Source organism: Giraffa tippelskirchi, chromosome 5 (assembly GCF_054371585.1).
Source record: "Giraffa tippelskirchi isolate mGirTip1 chromosome 5, T2T-mGirTip1v1.2.pri, whole genome shotgun sequence".
NCBI lineage: Eukaryota > Metazoa > Chordata > Mammalia > Artiodactyla > Giraffidae > Giraffa > Giraffa tippelskirchi.
Window position 1 is genome coordinate 128,672,800 of NC_137279.1, and position 23,935 is coordinate 128,696,734.

General features: G+C 35.2%; 1 protein-coding gene across 8 annotated transcripts in view; it reads left to right on the forward strand.

The window, feature by feature from the left end:
* The window catches only part of EVI5 (ecotropic viral integration site 5), a 223,088-nt gene that overhangs the window by 153,090 nt on the left and 46,063 nt on the right, over window positions 1-23,935 (forward strand). For all 8 annotated transcript variants that reach the window (XM_081486300.1, XM_081486303.1, XM_081486304.1 and 5 more), the window contains one exon: window positions 4,940-5,035. In XM_081486300.1, the coding sequence (XP_081342426.1) occupies window positions 4,940-5,035 (96 nt within the window). The remainder of the gene's footprint in view (window positions 1-4,939; window positions 5,036-23,935) is intronic.

A 23,935-nucleotide genomic window follows, 5' to 3' on the forward strand; every position in this document is an offset into this window, starting at 1 on the left:
AGTATCCTTAACTAGGTCCATATTGATGAATACATGGTTTATTCCCAGTGTTTTACTACTACAAGTAGTGTATAGTGAATAACTTTGTACATACATAATTTCAGATGTATAGAGGTATATCTACACATTTCTATAGAATAAATTACTATAAATTTGATTGTTTGGTCAGAGAGTAAATACCTTGGTACTTTTCATAGTTTTTGTCAAATTACTCTCCTTACGGTTGTACCATTTTGTGCTTTGACCTGCAGGGCATGATGGTACCTGTTTCTTTATCATGTTATTTATAAATTGTATAACAAAATCTTTTCATTTTAATTAGATGCAATTTATATGTTCTAGAACAGTGATTTTCAAATAGGGATTGGAGGTGGTGAGATTATGAGACTTCAAAGAATGATAACATCAGTGTACATATTTGTCAAATATTTGGGTGTCTTCTTGTAGGTTATTCTTGTAAGCAGTGGGGATACAGTAATGGAGAAGGTAGACCTACTGTTTAGTGAGACAATAAATAAAAAAACAGAAAAGATAATTAGTAATAATGTTCTATAGAGTGAAAAGTTAGAGGAAGTGGTAATTAAGATCAAGTGCCAGGAGATGGTATCAGAGCTGAAGAACAAGAAAGACCCAGCCATGTGAAGAGTAGGGGGAAAATCCTTACATGAAAAAGGTCAGAGATCAAGACCCAAAAAGCAGGAAAGAACTTGGTTGCTGAGTCTCATATAGAATGCAGAGCTGAATGAGATAAAGGGGGGAGGAAAGCTAGGACTTAACTTCTTACCCTGTAGATATTTATAGGTTATGGTAACAAGTTTGAGTTTTACTCTTAAATGCTATGGGAGGCCACTGAGAGGTAGGATATAAAACATGATACATTTTTTGATTTGCTATATTTGCTTCAGTTTTTTATTTAAATTTTATTTATTATTTTATTTTTGTTTGTGCTGGGTGTTTGCTTTACAAGGGCTTTTTCTCTAGTTGTGGCGAGTGGGGGCTTCTCTCTAGTTGTGGTGCAGGGGCTTCTATCTAGTTGTGGTGCATGGGCTTCTCTTTGCAGTAGCTTCTCTTGTTGCGGAGCACAGGCTTTTGAGCTTGCAGGGTTCAGTAGCACTTGGGCTCAGTAGTTGTGACACACGGTTTAGTTGCCCCGCAGCACGTGAAATCTTCCTGGACCAGGAATTGAACCCCTGTCCCCTGCATTGGCAGGCAGATTCTTAATCATTGGACCACCAGGGAAGTCCTTTGCTTCGGTTTTTTACTTTTACTTTTGAAATAATTTTATGTTTACAGTAAAATGGCAAAGACAGTACAGAGAGTTCCCATATACCCTTTAATCAGCCCCTCCTAATTTTAACCTGTTACATAAACATGACACATTTATTAGTACTAAGAAATGAACATTAGTAATAATGTTATTACTGAATTACAGACTTCATTCAGATTTCCCCATCATGTCTCATTCTTCTTTGATCTGTGAGGTATGTTGTAGAAATCTCTCAATTTAGGATTGTCTGATGTTTTCTTACGCTTAGACCAAGGTTATGTGTCTTAGGCCCTTTCTCAGTATATCAGGGGCATATGTGTGTTCAGTTGCTAAGTCGTGTCCAGCTCTTTTGCAGCCCCATGGACTGTAGCCCCTCCAGGCTCCTCTGTCCATGGGATTTCCCAGGCAGGAATATTGGAGTGGGTGGCCACATCTTCCTCCAGGGGACCTTGACCCAGGGATCAAACCTGTGTCTCCTGCACTGGCAGCAAATTCTTTACCACTGAGCCATCTGGGAACCCCATTAGGGGGCATTCTGTATTGATACGCCTTACCTCTGGAGCTATTAACTTTGATCATTTGATTAAGGTGATATCTGCTAGCTTTCTCCACTACAGAAGTCCCCCCACCCTCATACTCTGTTCCTTACAGGCAAGTTACTGAGCCTAGACAATGGTCCGAGTGGAGGAAGGGCATTAAGTTACAACTCCTGAAGGAAAGAGTATCAAAGAATTTGTTACAACCACCACAATAGGACAATAATTAATAAGTATTTGGAGGAACTATTTTGAGTTTATGCAAATTTGCTTAAGGTTTCAGCAGTTAATTTTAGCTTTATTAGGAGATAATGCATGTAGCAATTAATATAATTATTTTTTAAAAGAACACATATGCCACTGTGTGTGGACATGGATTTGAGGTGGCTTTGGAGAGAGGTGATATGAGATCATCAGGTAATAGAACAAGACAGAGGAGGTGCTAGCCTTGGCTCGGGTATTGGCAGTGGAACTAAAGTAGAGTAGATCAATCCATTATTTTTATAGAGACTCAGTGATTGAGTTGGAGAGGGAGGAAAAGTAGGAGAAAGTTGGTGCCCAAATATTTGGTGTTTTACTTGATGGATATAATATTTTTATACAATGTTAAAATTAGTAGAGTAAATATCTATTAGTTATCTATTACAATTTAACAGATAACCTCTAAAATTTAGCAGCTTAAAATAATAGTAACCACTAATACCCCAGAGTTTCTATGGATCAGAAATTCAGAAGCAGCTTAATCTAGTGATTCTGATTTAGAGTCTCATGAGGCTACAATCATCTCAGGCTTAGCTAAAGCTAAAGGATGAGGCTTTTTAAGTGGCACACTCAGTGGTTGCAGTGCAGTGCTGGCTGTTGGAAAGAGATCTCTGTCCTTAAGGGGCTCTGTCTTAGCAAAGGATACAGACAAACACACCGTTACAATGCAGTATGAATAGTGCTATGATTGAGGTGGTACATTGGATCCTGTAATGTAAGTTTAGTGTTAGATTTATGGTTCAAGCAAAGCTCACTAAGGAATGATTAAGCTGGGACCTTAAGGATATGTAGGAGTTAGTTGAGGAAAGACAACAGAGAGTTCACTAGGCAAAGGGAATAGCACATGTAAAGAGCAAAACAGAGAAGGTTGTTTGCTTGAACTAAAAGTTCAAGTTGGAGGAGAGTGTGTGATAAGGAATACTGGTAATATATGAAGCTAGAGCAGTAGATAGGGAAGCCAAATCATGGAGAATCCTGGATACCAGTAAAAGAACCTGTTATCTCAAGATCTGTGGAGTACTATTGAAGCATTTAAGATAAGGGAGTGACAGAGATTTGAGTTTTATTAAACATAGACACAATGGTGTGCTGGAACTAGCTGTAAGGCTGGCAAGAACCAGTTGTTAAGTTTTCAGGAATTTTGTGACACAATTGTTAAACAGCCATATTAAAAATTAAATTATTTAACATAATTAACAAATTATGATAAAATAATGATAGTAAATACTCAAACTTCATGATTTCCTAATTTTTACATTTTACTAGTATCTGTGCATTTCAGATTATTTATACTTATTATATCTGTATTGTAGAAATACCATGGTGTGCTACTAATGTTATCTTCACTAATGTTCACTAATGTTATGTCAAGTTGAAAGGAGCCATGATGGGAGTGGTTATAGCACATGAATTGGCAAACTACAAATCAAAGCTTGACTTACTGTTTTGTTAATTATCTAGACCAGAAGTTGGCAAACTATAGCCCATGTTCCAAATCTATCTGGTTGCCTGTTTTTGTAAATAAAGTTTTATTGGAATACACTCATTTGTATATTGAAATATATTCATTTATTTCCTATTCATTTGTATACCGTCTGTGACCACTTTCACACTCCAGTGGCGGATAGAGTAGTTGTAATAGCCTGTATGACCCATAAGTCTGAAATTATTTACTATCTGGCCCTTTAAAGAAAGTTTTTGTCTCCTTCTCTAGACTGTTAAAGCTTAAAAATTTGATCACTGTTATCAGAGTGATAATAACTCTATTATTAGAATAAATAACACAAAAATTAGCCAGAGTTTACATCAACACTTTACTTTTTCCTCATTTTCAGTGGTAGGTGACTTATGGACACAAGATTTGGCAAAAATTAGGGAAAGCATTCTGTGAGAGTATATTGACTAATAGAATTTATAATAATGAGTATTATATATCTTAACTGCTATATACTGTACATTTTCTATTTCAATCTAGATTAAAATATATTGTAAATGTACATACAAACACATTTATACACGCACACACACACTTGCTTGAGAGCTGGTTATTAATTGGGTGCAGAAACTATACTTAGTGGCCATGTACAACTTGGCAAAATATTTAAAGCAATATTTGCTTGAAATGAAGTACCAGGTTCATATCTAAAAAGATAAAAGAATAAATATATTTTTATTTAAAAGTTTAATTATACTTTTACCAAGTTTGAAATTTTTAAAAATTTTGATATTACTATCAGGTGCTAAATTTCTCCTATGGTCACCATGCTGCACATTTTTGATACTGATTGCTAAATTTCAACTGAAGTTAATATTTCCTCAATATTATATATTTTTGTACATCCCATCTTTCTCTTCTATTATCTCCTTTGTAGTATAAAGTAAATATTCATTAATATTCATTGCCTCAAAAAATGTAATTTTAAAAATATTACCTAGCTAACGTACAGTGTTTATATTCCTATCAATCCATTGCCCTAGTTACATATTTGAAAGTTCTCAATAATTGTTCTTGGATAAAAAATTAACAGTTTTCACAGTCAACAGTAATTTTAATAGTTTTAATTAAGTTACCATTTAATTTAAAAGTTTGAACAATATTTATATACAAGTACTCTTAAAGATGGAATGCTGTTCTATATATTTATTCTTCATTTTATACCAAGTTCAAGATATAATAGCATTTAAAAAGATTTTTTTATTGGAATATAGTTGATTTACAATGTTGTGTTAGTTATAATGGCATTTTTTTTCTCTGATTTAATCAGAGGTCTATTTGTTACTTTGTAAATTTGAGGCAAGTTACAGTGTTTATGTTTTATTAATGGTTTGGTTTATTGTATGGTTTATTTTTGGTTTGTTTTGTTTAACACCCTAGAACAAGGAAGAAGTGATGGCTGTGAGACTCCGGGAAGCAGATAGCATAGCAGCTGTTGCTGAACTACAGCAGCACATTGCTGAGCTTGAAATCCAGGTACCATATGAAAATAGTAAAGTAAATGTAATAATAATGCAGTTATTTCCCCTTGCCTCTGCACCTGGATAGTGACTTATGTCTTCATCCTAATGACTATGTTTCTGTTTTCCACACTCCTTTCCAAGTCCAGTTTTTTAAATTGCGATAAAAATATACTTATTGCGGTAAAATTTACAATTTTAATGTATACAGCCTGTTTCATTAAGTACATTCTCATTGTTGTGTAACCAATTTCCAAAATTCTTCACCTTGTAAAACTGAAACTTTGTGCCCGTCAACAACTCCCCATTCCCTTCTTCCCTCAACCCCTGGAAACCACCCTTGTACTTTCTGTCTGTGAATTTGACTCCTCTAATTAATCTCATATAAGTCAAATCATAGAGTATTTGTTTTTCTGTGACTGGCTTATTTTACTAAGGGTAATGTCCTCAAGGTTCATTCATGTTGTAATGTTGTATCAGAATTTCTTTCCTTTTTATGGCTGAATAATACTCCATTGTGTGTGCATACTACTTTTTGATTATATGTTTATTCATTGATGAACATTTATATTGCTTCTGCCTTTTGGCTGTTGTGAGTAATGCTACTGTGAATATGAGTGTACAAATGACTGTTTGAGCCCATGTTTCCACTTGTAGGGGGGTATATAACCAGAAGTGAAATTGCTGAATCATGTGGTAATTCTGTGTTTAATTTTTTGAGGAATTGCTGTACTGTTTTCCGCAGCAGCTGCACCATTTTACATTCTTACCAACAATTCACAGGGGACTAGTTTTTCCACATCCTCACCAATACTTGTTAATTCTCTGTGTTGTCTTTTTTTTTTTTAAATAGTCATCCTAATGAGTGTGAAGTGGTATCTCATTGTGCTTTTGCTTTGCATTTCCCTAGTGATTAATAGGTCAGGGAACTAGCAGAGAAGGCAATGGCACTCCACTCCAGTACTCTTGCCTGGAAAATCCCATGGACGGAGGAGCCTGGTAGGCTACAGTCCATGGAATCGCTAAGAGTCGGACATGACTGAGTGACTTCACTTTCACTTTTCCCTTTCATGCACTGGAGAAGGAAATGGCAACCCACTCCAGTGTTCTTGCCTGGAGAATCCCGGGAACGGCGGAGGCTGGTGGGCTGCCGTCTATGGGGTCGCACAGAGTCGGACACGACTGAAGCGACTTAGCAGCAGCAGCAGCAGTGATTAATAAAGGTCTTCCTTCATAGCTCAGTTGGTAAAGAATCTGCCTGCAATGCAGGAGACCCAGGTTCAATTCCTGGGTCCAGAAGATCCCCAGGAGAAGGAGATGGCAACCCACTCCAGTATTCTTGCCTGGAAAATCCCATGGACAGAATAGCCTGGTGGGCTACGGTCTGTGGGGTCGCAAGAGTGGGACACAACCTAGCAACTAAACCACCATCAGTGATTAATAACGTTGACCATCTTTTCATGTGCTTATTTGCCATTATCTTTTCTTTAGGGAAATGGTAGTTTCAGTCCTTTGCCTGATTTTTAAATGGGTTGTTGTTGAGTTATGGGAGTTTCTTATATATTCTCAAGGTCAATCCGTATCAGATATATGCAAATATTTTTGAAGATATTTCCTCTCATTCTGTGGGCTTTTTGTTTTGTTGTTAATGTCCTCTGATACACAAAAGTTTTTACTTTTGAAGTCCACCTTAACTATTTTTCCTTTTGTTACCTGTATTGTATTTCCTTATTGTCAAAGCTATTTTTGAAAGAAAATTCAAAACTTTGAAAATAAGTGTTTTGTCATTTATTATGAACTATTTATTTTATAATATAAATACATTTGTTTTATATTATTTTATAATATAAGTACATTTGCAATATGGGCAAAGTATTATGTTTAAAAATTCTTATTTTTAAAAATGTTTTGTTACATTCTATTCCAAGCCATAATACAGTTTTGGCTGCAACATCTAGAATTTTCTTCCCACCTGAAATGCCTTTTTGTCTGTAAATTTCAATTTAAGATCTGGGTCAAAAGTAATCACAACACATTATGATTTGCAGAAGTTTATAAAACAGTATCCTTTATGTTCTGTTGATAGTATTCCCCAGAAATTATTGCATATCCGCAAAAACTTCAGAGCTTCCCTGATAGCTCAGTTGGTAAAGAATTTGCCTGCAGTGCAGAAGACCCTGGTTCAATTCCTGGGTCGGGAAGATCCACTGGAGAAAGGATAGGCTACCCACTCCAGTATTCTTGGGCTTCCCCTGTGGCTCAGCTGGTAAAGAATCCACCTGCAGTGCAGGAGACCTGGGTTCGATCCCTGGGTTGGGAAGATCCCCCAGAGAAGGGAAAGGCTACCCACCCCAGTATTCTCTGGAGAATTTGATGGGGTTGCAAAGAGTCGGACACAACTGAGTGACTTTCACTTTCAAAGAAAAACTTCAGACAAGAACCAACTGCATAAGATATCTGTAATCAGCTATTTAAGTCATGCTATCATATGCAATTCTAGTTTTAGTCATTACTTTTATATCATGAAAATTATGAAATTTTGCCACGTTTGTATACATCTTAGTCACAAAATAGCAAGATTTGAATTACTCTTTTTGTTGATTCTTAAATGCTAATTAAAATGAAGAACCTGGTATGCTGCATGCTTTGTTTAAAAAGAAATATAACATGTATTTCACTAGTTTTAAAAAACAGAAAAGGAATGCATAAAATTTTAATATTAAATTTTTTTTTTTTTTTTTACTGTTAATAGGAGTATGTTAGCCTCAAATGGCTCATAAGTGAATCCTAATTGCTGGTTCATTGGTATTTTTTCAGTACTTAACTGGCTGGAGCTTATCTCATTTGTCATTATTGACCCCTTTGTCCTCTTAGCTTTTCTCCTCTCTTGGCTTTCCTAGCACCATCCACTTTTGATTCTTTTCTTGTTGAAGTTGTTTTCAATTCTGTGTTTGTATTTCTCTGAGAATCCAAGATTTTTAGGTTTTTAAAAACTATTCAGTGTACAATGAAGGGCCTCACTTATATAGCTTCAAGAGCCATCTTTACAACAATAAATTATAATCTATCTCCATCCTAGCATGTTTTCTCCTAACTAACAATCTTATACCTTATTAAAAAATTATTTATTTATTTGACTGTGCCAGGTCTTAGTTGTGGCAAGTAGGATCTTAAGTTGTGGCATGCGAACTCTTAGTTGCAGCACATTAAATCTTTTCCCTGACCAAAGATTGATCCCAGGCCCCCTGCACTGGAAGCATGGAGTCTTATCTTTAAAAAAAATTATGAACATAGTATGCAGAAAAGTTCATAAGACAAAGCTACGTTATATGTATACATACAGTATCCATATAACTACTACTCGGGTCATGATAGAATATTGTCTGTATTCCAGAAGTCTGCGCAATCACACCCTGCTCCCTTATCCTGAATTTTATAGCAGTGACTCCTCTGTAGTGAGGAGTAATTTTAATATTAAAACTTTATGCATTCCTTTTCTGTTTTTTAAAACTGGTGAAATATATGTTATATTTCATGTATATTTCATGTACAGTAGTGTCATCTTTGTATTCATCTGCCACACAGTTTAGTTTTCTGTTTCTGAATTTCGTGTAGAGTCATGTTGAATATCTGTGTCTCTTCTTTCTTTGTTCACTGTTACTTTAGTGAGTCATCATTTTTCTCATTGCAACAGTTCCATTTTATAAACATATCGCAATGTGTATGTCCATTTTAATTTTAGTGGTCATTTGTAAATTTCCAGATTGGGACTGTTACCAACAATGCTGTGATTATAAGCAATCTTATACACTATACTGACCACAAGTGCACAGAGTTTCTTTAGCATGTATGGCAGGGTGTGGAATGGCTGGGTCATAAGCATGCAGATCTGCAGTTTTATTTTCCAAAGTGTTTGTGCCAGTTTTAACTTCCAACCACAGCATATGAAAGTTCTGTTTTTCCACAACACTTGGTGGTGTCAGATGTTTTAATTTATGCCAGTCTGGTGGGTATGCAGTAATATTTCATCATGGTTTTAATTTCCATTTGCTGTATTACTAATGAGGTTGGCAACTTGGATTTCATCTTTTATAGAATGCCTATTACAATCTTCTGTATTTTTTCATGTGGGTTGTTTATCTTTTTCTTATGTATATATAGTTCTTTTAAGTTTTATTTTATTTTTAATTAGAGGATAATTACTTTACAATATCGTGATGGTTTCTGTCATATGTTATGTTTTACAGCTGTCTACTTCCACTTTGTAACTTGTCTTTTGTTGTTGTTTTTAACATATTGTGTCTTTTGATCAGTAGACCAATGTTTTTAATGGACAGTAGAGAGTTCCTTCTGGAAGTTGTACAGGAACTCCAAATTCAACATGTTTAAAATCAAATGTATTTCTATTCCATCCAAAATGTTTTTATACATTTTGTATCTCAAGTATTGTTTGATGGTATCATCTCTTACCGAATTACTCAACTTAGTAAGAACTTCACTTATGCCTTTCTTAATGTTCTGCCGTATTTATCAAGACTGAGTATGCAAATTTTCAACTTTATTTGAGAATATGAAGTTATTTTCACAAAGTGCTTGTGCTAGTTAACATTCCTACTAGCATTTCAACTGCTCACCTACTCATGTAGATTTGCCTTCAGTGCAGTCAGTTCAGTTCAGATCAGTCACTCAGTCGTGTCCGACTCTTTGCGTCCGAGTGCCAGGCTTCCCTGTTAATCACCAACTCCCAGAGCTTGCTCAGACTCGTGTCCATCGAGTCAGTGATGCCATCCAACCATCTCATCCTCTGTCGCCCCTTCTCCTCCTGCCTTCAGTCTTTCCCAGCATCAGGGTCTTTTCCAGTGACTCTGTTCTTCGCATCAGGTGGCCAAAGAATTGGAACTTCAGCTTCAGCATCAGTCCTTCGAATGAATATTCAGGACTGATTTCCTTTAGAATTGACTGGTTTCAGATATTTCTTAATAATTCATACAGATTAAACACATCCAGCTCTTCAGTTTCTTCAAAAGATAGAAGTCATGGGTAAATATAAAACTAAATCAAAGGTAATTGTACTCATTTCAGAAGCTTAAAATCTTTCATGGCTTTTCTGTTCCTCCCTGCTACTCCCTAATGTATCTGCATTTGTCCCTACCAGAACGTCACAACTTCCTGTTCAACTTCTTTTTCTCTGGCCTGAGCTCTCCCACGGAGCCACCAGAATTATCTTTCTAAGGCATAAAAACCTTTATTGACTGCCTTTTACCTACCGAATCACATCAAAACTCCTCAGCACAAATGCAAGCCTTTTCATTATTGTTCAAACTTTCACCTCCAGCCTCTTCTTTGACCATTACCACCCTATCCTCTCTCCCTAGCACCTACAAACAAACACACACTCTCCCTCTCTTTCAAAGTTTTTATATTCTTTTAAAATTTTGTACCATTTATAAGCTATCATGTCTTCAGAAAATTGCTGTTTTCCTGTATCCCCTACTCCTCTGCTTTTTACATCTTTCTACTTACTGAGTTTTCCTTGACCGGTTTGCTCTTAATACATGTGATAGATATGTTTTCAGTAAACATCTTAATGATTCAACCTTCATTCATTTATTTATTATATACAAGTTAAGATCCATAAATAGATCTTTTGTTAAAATCCTAAACCCCTTTTTCAATTACAAAAACAAGACATTTTAGGTTATGTTTAATCTTGGAAATATTTTAGATCATTTTCAAGTTCCACTAGGGGGAGAACTCAACTTAGTCAAATATTTTTATACTTCAAATCTCTTCAGACCAACTCGTCTAGTTACTATTGCTCTCTTGTAAATAAAAATTTTACCCACAAACCAAATTCTTTCAAACCCTTCATTTCATAAATTACATGACTATGTAATTAGTTATTGATAAAAATAAAGGCTACTTTAAAAAAAAGTAGTTAAGAAAATTGTGCTTTTGTGAATGTCTCATTTAGATGAGGAAATACTCATTTATGTACATACTGTAGCATTCTGTAGAAGATATACTTACGAGGTTGAAGTTTATTGTATTTATTTTCAAAGAGTCTATAGTCAACTTGAAACTTTCAGGTCTGGTTCATAATCACTACCCTGCCATGTTATTCTGAGTGAACTACATTTGTAATATGCTTAATGTTCTTTATAATAATGCCTTTTCCACAGTTACTGGTGTTACCAATAATAATAAAAGAGTTGGACATGACTGAGAGACAGAGCAACAATTGTTAATGGCTTTAATTACATGTGAGATGATGCCATTGTTATCTTTTAAAGGAGAAATTTATTTTTTTCTTACTATCTGCACATATACTTTACAAGCTAATTGAATGGCTCAGGTTAATGGAATTTCTATAAGTAGCCTGCAAAAATAAATATGATACACCTTGATCAGAATTAAAAGGGTCAATAAACTTAGTTTTTATTGGAAATGAGAATTTTAGAATACTAAGTAACTCTGTGGTCACAATTTTTGTCTTTCTGTTTTCTTGTAATTGCTAGAGATTTTTTTGATTGATTGACAGTATAGATTTTGAAGACAAACTACTTCTTAGCTGTCTTGTCTGACAAATTATTTAACTTGATTTTGAATTTACTCACTCAAAGCTAAAGTTATCTGCTTTAGAGTTGGTATTAAATGAGAAAGCATGTATCAAGTTATCAAGTGTTCTTTACTAGTTTCCAGAAAATCAGCTTATCAATGACCTTATGTAAAAGATCACACTCAGCATTGTAAGGGCTTCCAAAAATTACAACCAAAATGCAGAAAGTATTCTGAGTTCCCTTTAAGATAATTTTTATCCATTCCAGATAATGAATTTATCCCTTTCCAAGAATTAGATGTAGCTTCAAATTAAGAATTGCTTTGATTTTTTTTTTTTTTGGTGAACTTATTCCTGTCCGCTGTAAGTTACTCTTCATTTTTGTGTATTTAAAGTATTAATAGCTAGCATCATTGAATACTTAAAACTCACCAGGCATTATTATTAGCAATGTATTTGTATTTACTTATTTAATCCTTGTAACAGTCATATGATACTAGTTATTGTTAATATTCCCATCTAATAGTGGAGGAAACTAAAGCATAAAGATTTTTAAATGAGATTTTATTGTAAGTTTAAGAACCCACTCTGTAACTTAAACTCCTTCCAGAACTAAAATGAGATTTTTTTTTCTTTAGTTTTACAAGTACTGTCATGTTAATTATATGGAGTTTCTTGATAGACTCCCTCCTACAACTTGGTTAGTATTAGTTCCCTGTTCCTCACCTGTGTCTTTCGATAGCTCCCATGGATTTCAGGATGAAGTTCAAATTCTAGCTGTTCTCACAAGACCATTCCTGCTCTGATTCTTACCACCCTTTCTGGCTTCATTTCCTGCTTTTCCCAGCATATACCTGTGCTTAAGCCACCATAAACAAGTTAAGAACTCTTTGAATCTGTCATTGAGAGTCAGTCTGTTTTTCTTCTCTCCTCCTTTGATCTTGCTTATCATTTCAAAGGTCTGATTAAATTTGACATATTGTGATCAGCCTTCCCTGATGATGCCAGTCCAGCCAATTTTGTTGTGTCTCTGCTCTCATAACCCCCTCTGTTATAGAGCTCTTTATTTCATCTCATATTATATTAATCATTCTCATTTAAAAGCCCAGATTGTGGAGAACAGATTAAATTATTTAAATGAAGTATTAGTTTCAATTCAGCAAATATTTATGGAATACCTGCTATGTATTAGTCACTACTCTAAACACTTTATAAGAATTAGTGAACAAAACGTATAAAAAAGATTCCTTTCCTCAACAATCAAGCTTTCTGGGAGAGGAAGAAATAGGATGAACAAAACAAATGAATCTTATAGTGTGTAATTCAGAGATGATGACTACAATAGAGAGAAAAATGTAGGAAAAGGAGAGTGTTTGGGTGTTGAGGTAGGCTACTATTGCTATTTTAAGTAATGTGATCAGGAAAGGCTCATTAGAAGGGGTTTTTTAAACAAATATTTGCAATGCAGATTTGTGATAGGAATGCCCTGCTAAGGGAATCATCAGAACAAAGGGCCTAATGCCAGGGGCACTTCTCAGTCCCTGAGTGGAGTTAAGACGGACGTTAGAGGAAGTCTGAAGTAAATAGGGCCAAATATGTATGGCCAAGGAACTTCGGCCCTTCTCTGAGTAAGGTAGAAAATCATGGGAGGGTTCTGAGCATAAGAGTCATCGATTAGATGACATTTAACCTTTTAAAAAGATTTAATTTGAACTTCATTCAGAAAAAAATATGCTTGTAGAAATTCATAGTATTTAGATGGGAGGAAATGGTGGTTAAAAATTGTTTCCTTCTCTTCGTGGAATTTTCCACCTTTATTTTATTGATCCAAATGTTACTTACTAGTTAAGGACTATATTTTTGCATTAATACTCCCTGCACTTTCCAAGTGGTAGAACAAAATACAGAAAAGTTAAGTTTTTGCTCAGTTCATTAAGGAAAACAGATGAGAATTGAACCCAGGCCTTCTGACATTTAATTGGAATTGAGTTTGTGTTTTGATTTTTATAAAGATAAACATATTAATTTGTCATACCATATTAAAAGCTTCTGTGAGGTAAGCACATCTATAAAATTAATGCTGCTTTGTTATAAATAATGAAAAGTTTTAAATTTAAAACAGTTCTATTCAAATCCAAATTTGTGTTCCTTTCCTGGTACCCAGTAACATTTACCCACTTTCGTTAGTTTGCCCAACAGATCACCTCTAGGGATGCCTCATATGGGCAATACCCCAACCACTCTTGGCTTAAAAACACCCACTCAGAATTCTGTTCTGACATAAAATGAGGGAGTTAGATTTAAATCAGTGTGCCCAGATCAGTAGGCAGTTTTGACAGAGATAGAGAGGAAGTGATAAAAATCTTTGCCATTTAACTTAAGAAAGTATATCTTAATAATGTAAAATTACAATGACATTACTAAATGATGGAGTTTATCATGAAGCTTTGTGATTAGTTTGTATTTCCTAGTTTTCTGAGCTAATTTAACTTGTTAATAGTTTCACAGCAGGTGGTAGTTTATATGCCAACTCTTGACTAACAGACTTCTTTTTGGAGGATTTTTTCCCTTTTAAGTACAATGGTTTCTGTTTTGAGCAACTTATTTAAATATTAAAATATTCTTCATTTTTCTTTCATGATCTTTCTTGAATTTTTAAGCATTTTAAAGTTAGGAAAATAGCTATTTTATAATCTTATCTGGTCTAATACTAGTTCTCAACAAAGGGAGTTAATGTATACAGAGTATTTTATTCAGCTTGCTATCTGGTCATTAGGTATTGTAAATTATGTTAATTTTTTTTTTTTTTTTAACTAAAGTGCTCAGAGTTGGTTCTCTGATCTCCAGCTTTAGTATGCAGTTAAATATAAAGGGATTAACTATCTAGAGGTTTTTAGATATTGCTGTATCTAAGAATGAAGGATGTCATTCACTTACCTGATACCAGCTCTTAATAGCATCTAAAGAATTAATGAAAGAATTAAGAATTAGACCCTCACTATCAGTGATCATCTTGATGTTATTAAAAATTAGTTTAGGAAATTCCATTGTGGTCCAGTGATTAGGACTTGGTGCTTTCATGCCATGACCAGGGTTCAGTCCCTCTGTATGTGTACTTGATTGAGTCCAACTCTTTGCCACCCCATGAACTGTAGCCTGCCAGATTCCTCTGGCTTTGGGATTTCCCAAGCAAGAATACTTGAGTGGGTTGCCATTTCCTTCTCCAGGGGATCTTCCTGACCCAGGGATCAAATCCACGTTTCTTGCCATCTAGTGCATTGGGAAGAGGATTCTTTACCATTGCGCCACCTGAGAAGCCCTACTAGGGAAACTAAGATGCCATATGGGGTGTAATGTGGCCAAAAAAATTTTTTTAATAAAAATTAGTTTATGTACACTTAGTACATAGGTCTTGATTTCTAATACCATTCTCCAATAAAAGAAACCAAGGCTCCTTAGAGAAATAGCTGATTCCATGCCTGGAACTGGAAATATACAAGATGAGCCTGGATATCTTACAATGTCAGAAAGTAAGGAAGTGCTCCAAAACAAAATAAAACCCTACATTAATGGAACAGAGAGGGGCCAACTGAAAAAGCTCCCAATGGCCAGAGGTGGAACAATATTTAAAATAGGAAAAAATTATTAACATAGCAGTAGATTATAAATCAAGGTGCAGTGAGTTAATAAATGAGGAAGAAGAGATAAATCTCTATGCAGAAGAATTCCAAATAATTTTTGTAGATACTCTGCCTTCAAAAGGGAATCATAAATTTCTACTCTTTAAATGTAGGCTGTGCACAGTGACTTCCTTCCATGGAGTCCAGTATGGAAAGGGTAAGGAAAAGAGACTTTTTTTTTTTAATATTTATTTATTTGGTTGAATTGGGTCTTAGTTGTGGCGCTCTGGCTCAGTAGCTCTGCAGCACCTGTGATCTTAGTTCCCTGACCAGGAATTGAACCTGCATCCTCTGCATTGGAAGGCAGTTTCTTAACCACTGGACCACCAGGGGAATCCCCAAGACTCAATTTTTAAAAGAAACCTGACAAAACAATGCTTAACCCAGATAATCAAATCAGCATCAACAGTTGTAAATCACACTGATAGTATATAGTCTTAATAGGATGTGATGAAATGGCACTTTACCTCTGTAGTCTTCCAGTAACCCATAATCACATTCTTATTATGAGAACAATATCAGACAAATTTCAGTAGTGGGGCATCTGACAAAACACCTGACCAGCATGCCTCAAAGCTGTCAAGGTCATCAAAAACATGGAAAATCTGAGAGACCATCACAGCCAAGAGGAACCTAAGGACACACAACAACCAAATGTAATGTGGTATCCTGTATAGATCCTAGAACAGAGAAAGGACCTTGGGTTTAAAACAAAAAACAACTTCTAAGAAAATCTGAATAAACTTTAAATGTTAGTTACTAATAGTGTATCAGTGTTGGTTCATTAATTGTAACAACACAGAAGATATTAATAATAGGGGAAACAGTGCAGAAGAGTATACGGTACTCTTCTCAGTTTTTTATAAATTTAAAACTGTTTGAGAAACAAAGTCTGTTATAAAAAATAATTTATGGGAATTCTCTGGAGGTTCAGTGGTCAGGACTCAGTGCTCTCACTGCAAGGGGCCTGGGTTCAATCCCTGATCAGGGAACTAAGATCCCACAAACCATGCAATGTGGGGGGGGGATTTTTTTTTTTTCAATTTTTTAAAAATTGAAAGTACTTTATAAAAATTCCCTGGTTTTAGGAACCCCTGAAATTTGATAGAATTTTAAGTATTGGTCACAAAATTTATCTGTTTCTAATTAAATTGATTTATAAGAAATATTTTCTAGCTTTTGGACCTTGTGCAAATGCTTATTTTTTTCTTGTGTATATTTAACTGATCTAGTAAGAAACATCACTTTAAAAATGTGTTTGTGTCAGTAGGGGAAGGAGACAGTGGAACGAATTGAGGAAATAGCATAGAAACATATATATTACCATATGTAAAATAGATAGCAAGTGAGAATTTGCTATGTGACACAGGGCACACAACCCCGTGTTCTGTGACAACCTAGAGGGATGGGATGGGGTGGGAGAAGGGAAGGGGGTTCAGGAGGGAGGGGACATATGTATACCTGTGGCTGATTCGTGTTGATGTATGGCAGAGGCCAACACAATATTGTAAAGCAATTATCCTCCAATTAAAAAAAGAAAAAAAGAAAATGCAATTAAATCAGTCTTAGTAGTGAGAAAAATTATTTTCTCCTTTTCATACTTTTCAACTTAATTATTTCTTAAAAATATTTATATGTACTTTTTTTTTCCTAGTTACTAAAACATAAAGAATATTCAAACCTTTTTGTCTGTGACTTGAAATTACAGGAAATTGTTTTAGAAACTTACCAATAGTACATGATAAGAGTATGATTTGTTTTTAGATGTTTCAAATGAGTCACCTTGAAGTCATGGAGAGGCTACCATTTGCCACATTTACTATTCTGAATAATTGTTCCTAAGGCAAAGTACAAATCAGTAAAAACCTACTAAAGCTTAGTGGTTGCTATTGATGTTTCAGTAAGGTTATGTTGATTAATCACAGTGATTGCTTATCAACTGTCACGGATTTACTCAAATCATTGTGTTTTCTGCTACTATCATAATTTCATATGTAGTTATAATTTGCTTGATATATTTTGCTTTAACTGAAAAATATCAAATTAGGACTTAGAAATTGTGCCGCTGCTTGCTGCAAGTTAATATGGTTGCCTCTATGACCGTTGAACATAGTTTCATAATATAGCCTTAAAAAAAAGTATTATTTAACCTTTAAAACAGTCAAGATAATGCCTTTTAATGGTCTCTAAAGTGGTTTAATTTTTACTGGGTAGAAAAAGAGCTCGTATATATCTTTATGTAGCATAATCTCTCTTTTTGTTACATTTTTTATCTGTGATCTGTGGGTATAATTTAAAATATTTTTTAATGTAAGCTTTACACTTGCATTTGAGACTAAGCAACCTGCATTGTGTCATGACCCTTCTAATACCACAAACCTTCTGTAATACTACTCCGAGCGAAAAACCCACATCCTATGTATAACCTTAGATTTATTTTGAAATCTCTATGAAGAGAGCATAGAGAGATTACTAATTGTTTCTGTTATTTCCTTTAAGGGTGTGATGTCTATTTGTAAACCATGTTTTAAGTTTTACTTTGTCAGGCTTAAAATGTTAAAGTATATCAAGTACTGATTTCCTAGTCAAGAGTTCCTGTATAAAAGTTTAAAAACTAATGATGTTTCAGTTTAGAATTGGGTAGTATGTTAAATATCTGTAGGGCATTCAAGAAAGGAGAAAGCAGTGGAACTGACAGTAGCCAATATTTCTAATACCACTGGCCAGCACAATACTAGCAAACAAGTGCAAATTTAAACAAGAAGCTACCCCGCCCCTGTTTTATTCCCGCTCTTTTATTACTTCCTATTTTAGGTTTGGTTTGTATTCCGTATGTAACTTCTTAAGATGGATGCATAAATCTAACATTTTTAGTATTTAAAAGCATGGTTAACTGCTCATCATAAGGACAATGGTTAAACCATAGTAGATGCATATTTATAAAAGTCTGTATCTTTAAGAAAGAATAAGGAAAGCTCTGCAAGACATAGTGAGAAAAATTATAGACAGTGTGTGTGATAATTCCATTTGTGTATATTAAAAAGTATCCACATGTGTGTGTAAGTACATTGGGATGTCTGCTATGATATCTATCAAAGCCTGTCTATGGAGAGTAAAGGGTTTGGTGCAGAAGAGTAAAGAGCACTTCAGTTTTTATACCATATGAAATTATTTGATTACCATTATAATTTTTTAACGTACTTACTTTTAAATAACTTTTGAGGTAACCATTGCCAGAATGGAAATAAGAATTAGAGCCTCCAAATAATTATAGGAAACTAGCAATGAAGAGTACTTGGTCAGCCTAGCAAAAATGTCACCTTTCTTCTCTGACTTTAAAGTCTTTGAGTGGTCTGGCTCCTGCCTACTTTTGTGACTGAATCATAAACCACATTCCCCTTCACATCATGCTCTAGCAGCACTAACTTTCTTTTTGTTTCTTGAACCAAGCTCGTTCACTCCTACAGGCTTTTTGCTCTTGCTTTTCCCTGTATTTGGAATGCTATGCTCCCTGATCTTCCATGGCTGATTCCTTCTCGTCATTTATATCTAAATTTAAAAGTCACCAATTCATAGAGATTTTTCCTGACCACCTTTGTCAAGTAAATCCCTAATGCTGTTACTCTCTATTTCATCATCATGTTTTATATTATTTGTGGCTCTTATTAGTGTCTGAAATTACCTTCACTTTAAAAATTAACTCACACACACATGTAGTATATTAGAACCTTGTTTGTCTTATCTACCGCTGTGTGTGCCTGGCATATAGCATGATCGAAAAATAATTGTTAAATGAATCTTAGGGAGAAGGAAGCAGCCATGGGTATGAAAACTTAATGTTCTTATGCCACAAGAGCAGGTAGGTTCAAAGTACTGTTTTTCTTGAGATATAATTGATGTACAGTATTATATAAGTTTCAGGTGTTTAAATACTGAACAAAATTCATTTGTTTAAATACTGCCCCAGAGGTGAACTGAAACTGCTTTTATAATTTCCTACTCCAACCACCTAACAAAATAGTAATTTTTTTTTAAGGTATATGCTTTCCCACTAAAAGGATCTTAGTCTTTCAAATAAACTTTCAAAGCAAAAGCTAAGGAAAGAAAGAAAACTGTTTTAGAGCACAGAGGCCTACTAGAGCTCAGCTTCTAACCTCAACTATCTCCCCCTCTCCTTTGTCACCACACTGTATAGGTAAGTCAGCAAAACACTCAGAGCATTCAGTCATATCCCAAATGTGGCCAGAAGGAAAATGAGTATGTCTAACTGAGATGTTGTAGAAACTTTTAGAAGGAACAACCCAGTGAAAGAGATTGGAAAGTGAACATCTGAGTCTTAATTAAAGTGAAGGCCTTGGAACAACACACTCTATTTGGGAAATTATCTGAATCCTGAAGCCCAGGTTTTGTCCTGTATCCCTCCAGTTAGGTAATACGAAATATCCAAGAAAATCTCAGAAGAATAAACAGAGCCCTTGTTTAGGTAGGTTCTTCTTTTCCCCATGCTATCCCTCAGACCATGGAGAAATGAAAACAAACTTGAGCTTAGAGGGCACAGAAAATAGATTTTAAATATGATAGAAAAAGATTTAGTGAGTAACTCACATCATTAGAGCATTGAGAATAACTGAACAGTCACCTGGCTTTGAGCATGATGAGAAGAAATGACACAGCAACTTGGTATATATTATTATAGCAGAGAAAAGAGAAATACCATTCAGAAAGACCTCCAACCAAGAAGAAAGATAATTCAAGAGAGGCGCTACAATTACTTCATACTGTAAAACAACTAAATGTGAATTTAATAAAATTAAGGAATCAAAAGATAAGATAATTTAAAAGTACAGTGAGCTAAGAGGAAGATTGTACCACTAAGGAAATAAATTAAAGCCCAATGATGCTTTTGAACTGTGGTGTTGGAGAAGACTCTTGAGAGTCTCTTGAACTGCAAGGAGATCCAACCAGTCCATCCTAAAGGAGATCAGTCCTGGGTGTTCATTCACTCCAATACTTTGGCCACCTGATGCGAAGAGATGACTCATTTGAAAAGACCCTGATGCTGGGAAAGAGTGAAGGCAGGAGGAGAAGGGGTCGACAGAGGATGAGATGGTTGGATGCCATTAACGACTCAATGGTCATGAGTTTGGGTAGGCTCCGGGAGTTGGTGATGGACAGGGAGGCCTGGTGTGCTGCAGTCCGTGGGGTCGCAAAGAGTCGGACACGACTGAGTGACTGAACTGAACTGAACACCATTGCAGAAATCACAAAAGAATCACCTATTCAATGGACCATGCTGAAAATTGGACTATTGGCATAGAAGAAAAGCTTGAGAAAATATTCACAGTGAATGTAGAGGTTAAGAATGTAAAGCATATTAGTTAATAGTTATGGATGACAGACAGATACTCTAACACTGAAGATAATCGGTATCCCACCACAAGTGGAAGGAAGATATATGCAAAAATAAGAAGAGGTCCTTGAAATTAATGAAGATTCAAATATGCAAATTAAATGAATACCCTGTGTTCTAGAAAAATTTGACACAATGCTCCATAAACACTTAAAGCAAATTATGTACAAAGTTGTATGGGAAGATTAAAGACTTGTCCTCCAGATTGCTCACAGCATATGCAGTGCTAGAAATCGACAGAGCAATGGCTGTGCTGCAGTCTTCAGTACGATAGCCATTAGCCAGTCTCTTGTGGCCGTAGCCTCATGTTGCACAGTTGCTACTAGCTACCATATTAGATAGTGCAGAAAGTTATCTTAGTGCTAGTCTACAGCATTCTGAGTTTGGCTGACCCAGAAATATTATAGCCAAACAATGTGTAAACCAGACAAACAGGTTGACCTTTTCCAGTGTGAAAAGGTTGGTAGGTTACTACTCTCATAATCTTGAAAAAAATTCCTAGATAGTGAAATCCAACTTAAAACAAGTTAAAATAAAGAATGATGAAATACAGGCACTATTTGGGAAAATGGAAAAATACTGAATCTGTTTAAATATAGAACCAACACTAAAAAAATATGGGAATAATGGTTATAAGTGAGAGAGTTGTTTTTATTTTTTTAATAATCTTTGACAATGTAAAAATAACATAGCTAACAAAAATCTAAAAGTAGAGGGGAAGGGGACTTGAAAGCAGGTATAAATGCATTCATACTCAAGCAAGATAGTCAATCAATACCACAAACATTTAAAACGTTAATAAAAATGTAGACTCTAACATCTTACTGATTTTTGTAATCTCTTTTATTTGAGGTTTTCTAAAAAAGGAAATTATCTCTCATACTGAAGACACGCTTTGCATTCACTGTATTTTGTTTTCCTGTTAATTTCAGCTAATGTTTAATTTTCATTTTTGTATTTTTAGCTTTTCTTAAATTGCTTAAAGAGAACATGTAAATTTTACAGAAACAATTATTTTTCTTAAAATAAAGTCTGGCTGCACGTATTACGTATTCCAAGATGTTAACATTGATCAATTCTGAGGAGTATGAATAGAAACAATTGTTACTCTGTTTTTTTAATTAAAATTTTTTTCCTTCATTTTCCTCCTTAAGTATTCAAGTTCCAGTGTACAAAAGGTGAACTCCGAATCCTAAGCTAAAGGTGATTAATGTTTGATGGAGGAATATATCCAGAGGAAAAATGACTCTGGAAAAATGTAACTGTATTATTCACAGTCAAGCCAAACCACCTCACTGAAATTGTTGAGAAAGGATATTAATTTTATAGTTCAGTTCACTCGCTCAGTCGTGTCCAATTCTTTGCAATCACATGGACTGCAGCATGCCAGGCTTCCCTGTCCATCACCAACTCCTGGAGCTTACTCAAACTCATGTCCATTGAGTCAGTGATGCCATCCAACCATCTCATCCTCTGTCGTCCCCTTCTCCTCCCACCTTCAGTCTTTCCCAGCATCAGGGTCTTTTCAAATGAGTCAGTTCTTCACATCAGGTGGCCAAAGTATTGGAGTTTCAGCTTCAGCATTAGTCCTTCCAATGAATATTGAGGACTGATTTCCTTTAGGATGGACTGGTTGGATCTCCTTGCAGTCCAAGGGACTCTCACGAGTCTTCTCCAACACCACAGTATGAGTTACTAATTTGAAATTTATAAACTATTATTGACATTATGTGGCTGTCTTTGGTTTATCTTTGTTTTTTTGTACCTTGGTCTCCCTTGACTTCACATGGGATGGGATTACTGAATTTGTAAGTAATATTTTAATTTTTTCACACTGACCCTCTATACTTAAAGTGTCTGGCTCCCTATCAAGTTCTTTCAGGGATGGGGAGAAGGTGCTGTACCATGTGGTTTGCAGGATCTTAGTTCCCCAACCAGGGATTGAACCCATGCTGCCTACAGTGGAAATGCAGAGTCCTAGCCACTGGACAGGGAAGTCCCCCTGTCAAGATCTAATAGGTTTATAAAGATGCTTTTTAGCAAAATCATCTGTACATGTCTCCTTTAAACAGGCCACAGAAAGGCATGTCTTATCCTTGAGATGAATATATAGGAGTCATATATATGGTCATCTGATGCTAAGGAAGGTACATGAGAAAATTTGACAGCTAAGGACTGAACTCCCCAACTTTTGGCTTAATAACACTCTTTACAGAGGGTCCAGAAAAAGATAAATGAGTAACATAAGCAATGTCATTTTTGGGAAAAAAAACAATTCTAGCACATTTCCTGTTGTGATTTGTCTTAGAATTAAGGTACTAGGAATGAAATCTGATTTCTATTCTTGGCTACCCATGTGATTCTTGATAGGTTAGCCATGAGTCTGTTTAATCATCTAGTGCTGTTGGCACCAGGCTGTGCTTAGATCAAGTCATCTATGAGGACAATACTCTAGTAAAACACCTTACCAAAAAAGAACACTTATTTTGAGTCTGTCAGTTTGGAGAAAATCTGGTTAAGAGAAAGAAGTGCTGATATAAGAATCCAGAGGATGGAAATAATAGGTCTAGATCATAATTATCATCAAGCTGGGAAAGGACAATCTAGAGAAATAAAAGTGATGGATAGTAAAATGACAGAGCGATGAAATGATGTTTGCATAGACCTGGAAAGGCTTTTTGTAACTAATTCTTCAGAAGTCTTGGTTTCTTAGACAGTACTCCCCAAAGGGTTTGTCCGGTATTAACTCAGCCTAGCATAACAGTGTTTATCATTAGTAAATGGATACATCACCATATATCTTTTCCTCTTGGGGAAAAAGTGAGACAAAAGCTGCTCTACCATGCATAAGAGTACCTATTTGGAGTTATGTTTGTGGTATCAAAAACAAAAAAGCAAGAAACAAAACAGATAAATCTTTCACTGAGATGATAACCCCCATGACATGAAATTTAAAGGAAATTAAAATAGGACAATTTCAACTATCCAGAAGATGAATCACGTTTTCTTCAGTTACAGTTTTCTAGCAATGAGCACTCTCTCAGTAAGCAAGATAAAGCTTAATGAGTGGTGGTTTTATGCTTTTTTTTTTTTTTTCTTAAAGGTTAGGTAGGACAGTTACTAACTCCTAGAGGGTGCATGCTGGAATATATAGTAGTAAAATGTTGTACCTGCGGCTAACGTTCAGATGGTTCAAACAATACATATAAATAGAACAAAAGCAAATGTGGCAAAATAGTAATTGGTGAGTTTAAGGAGTATATGGAT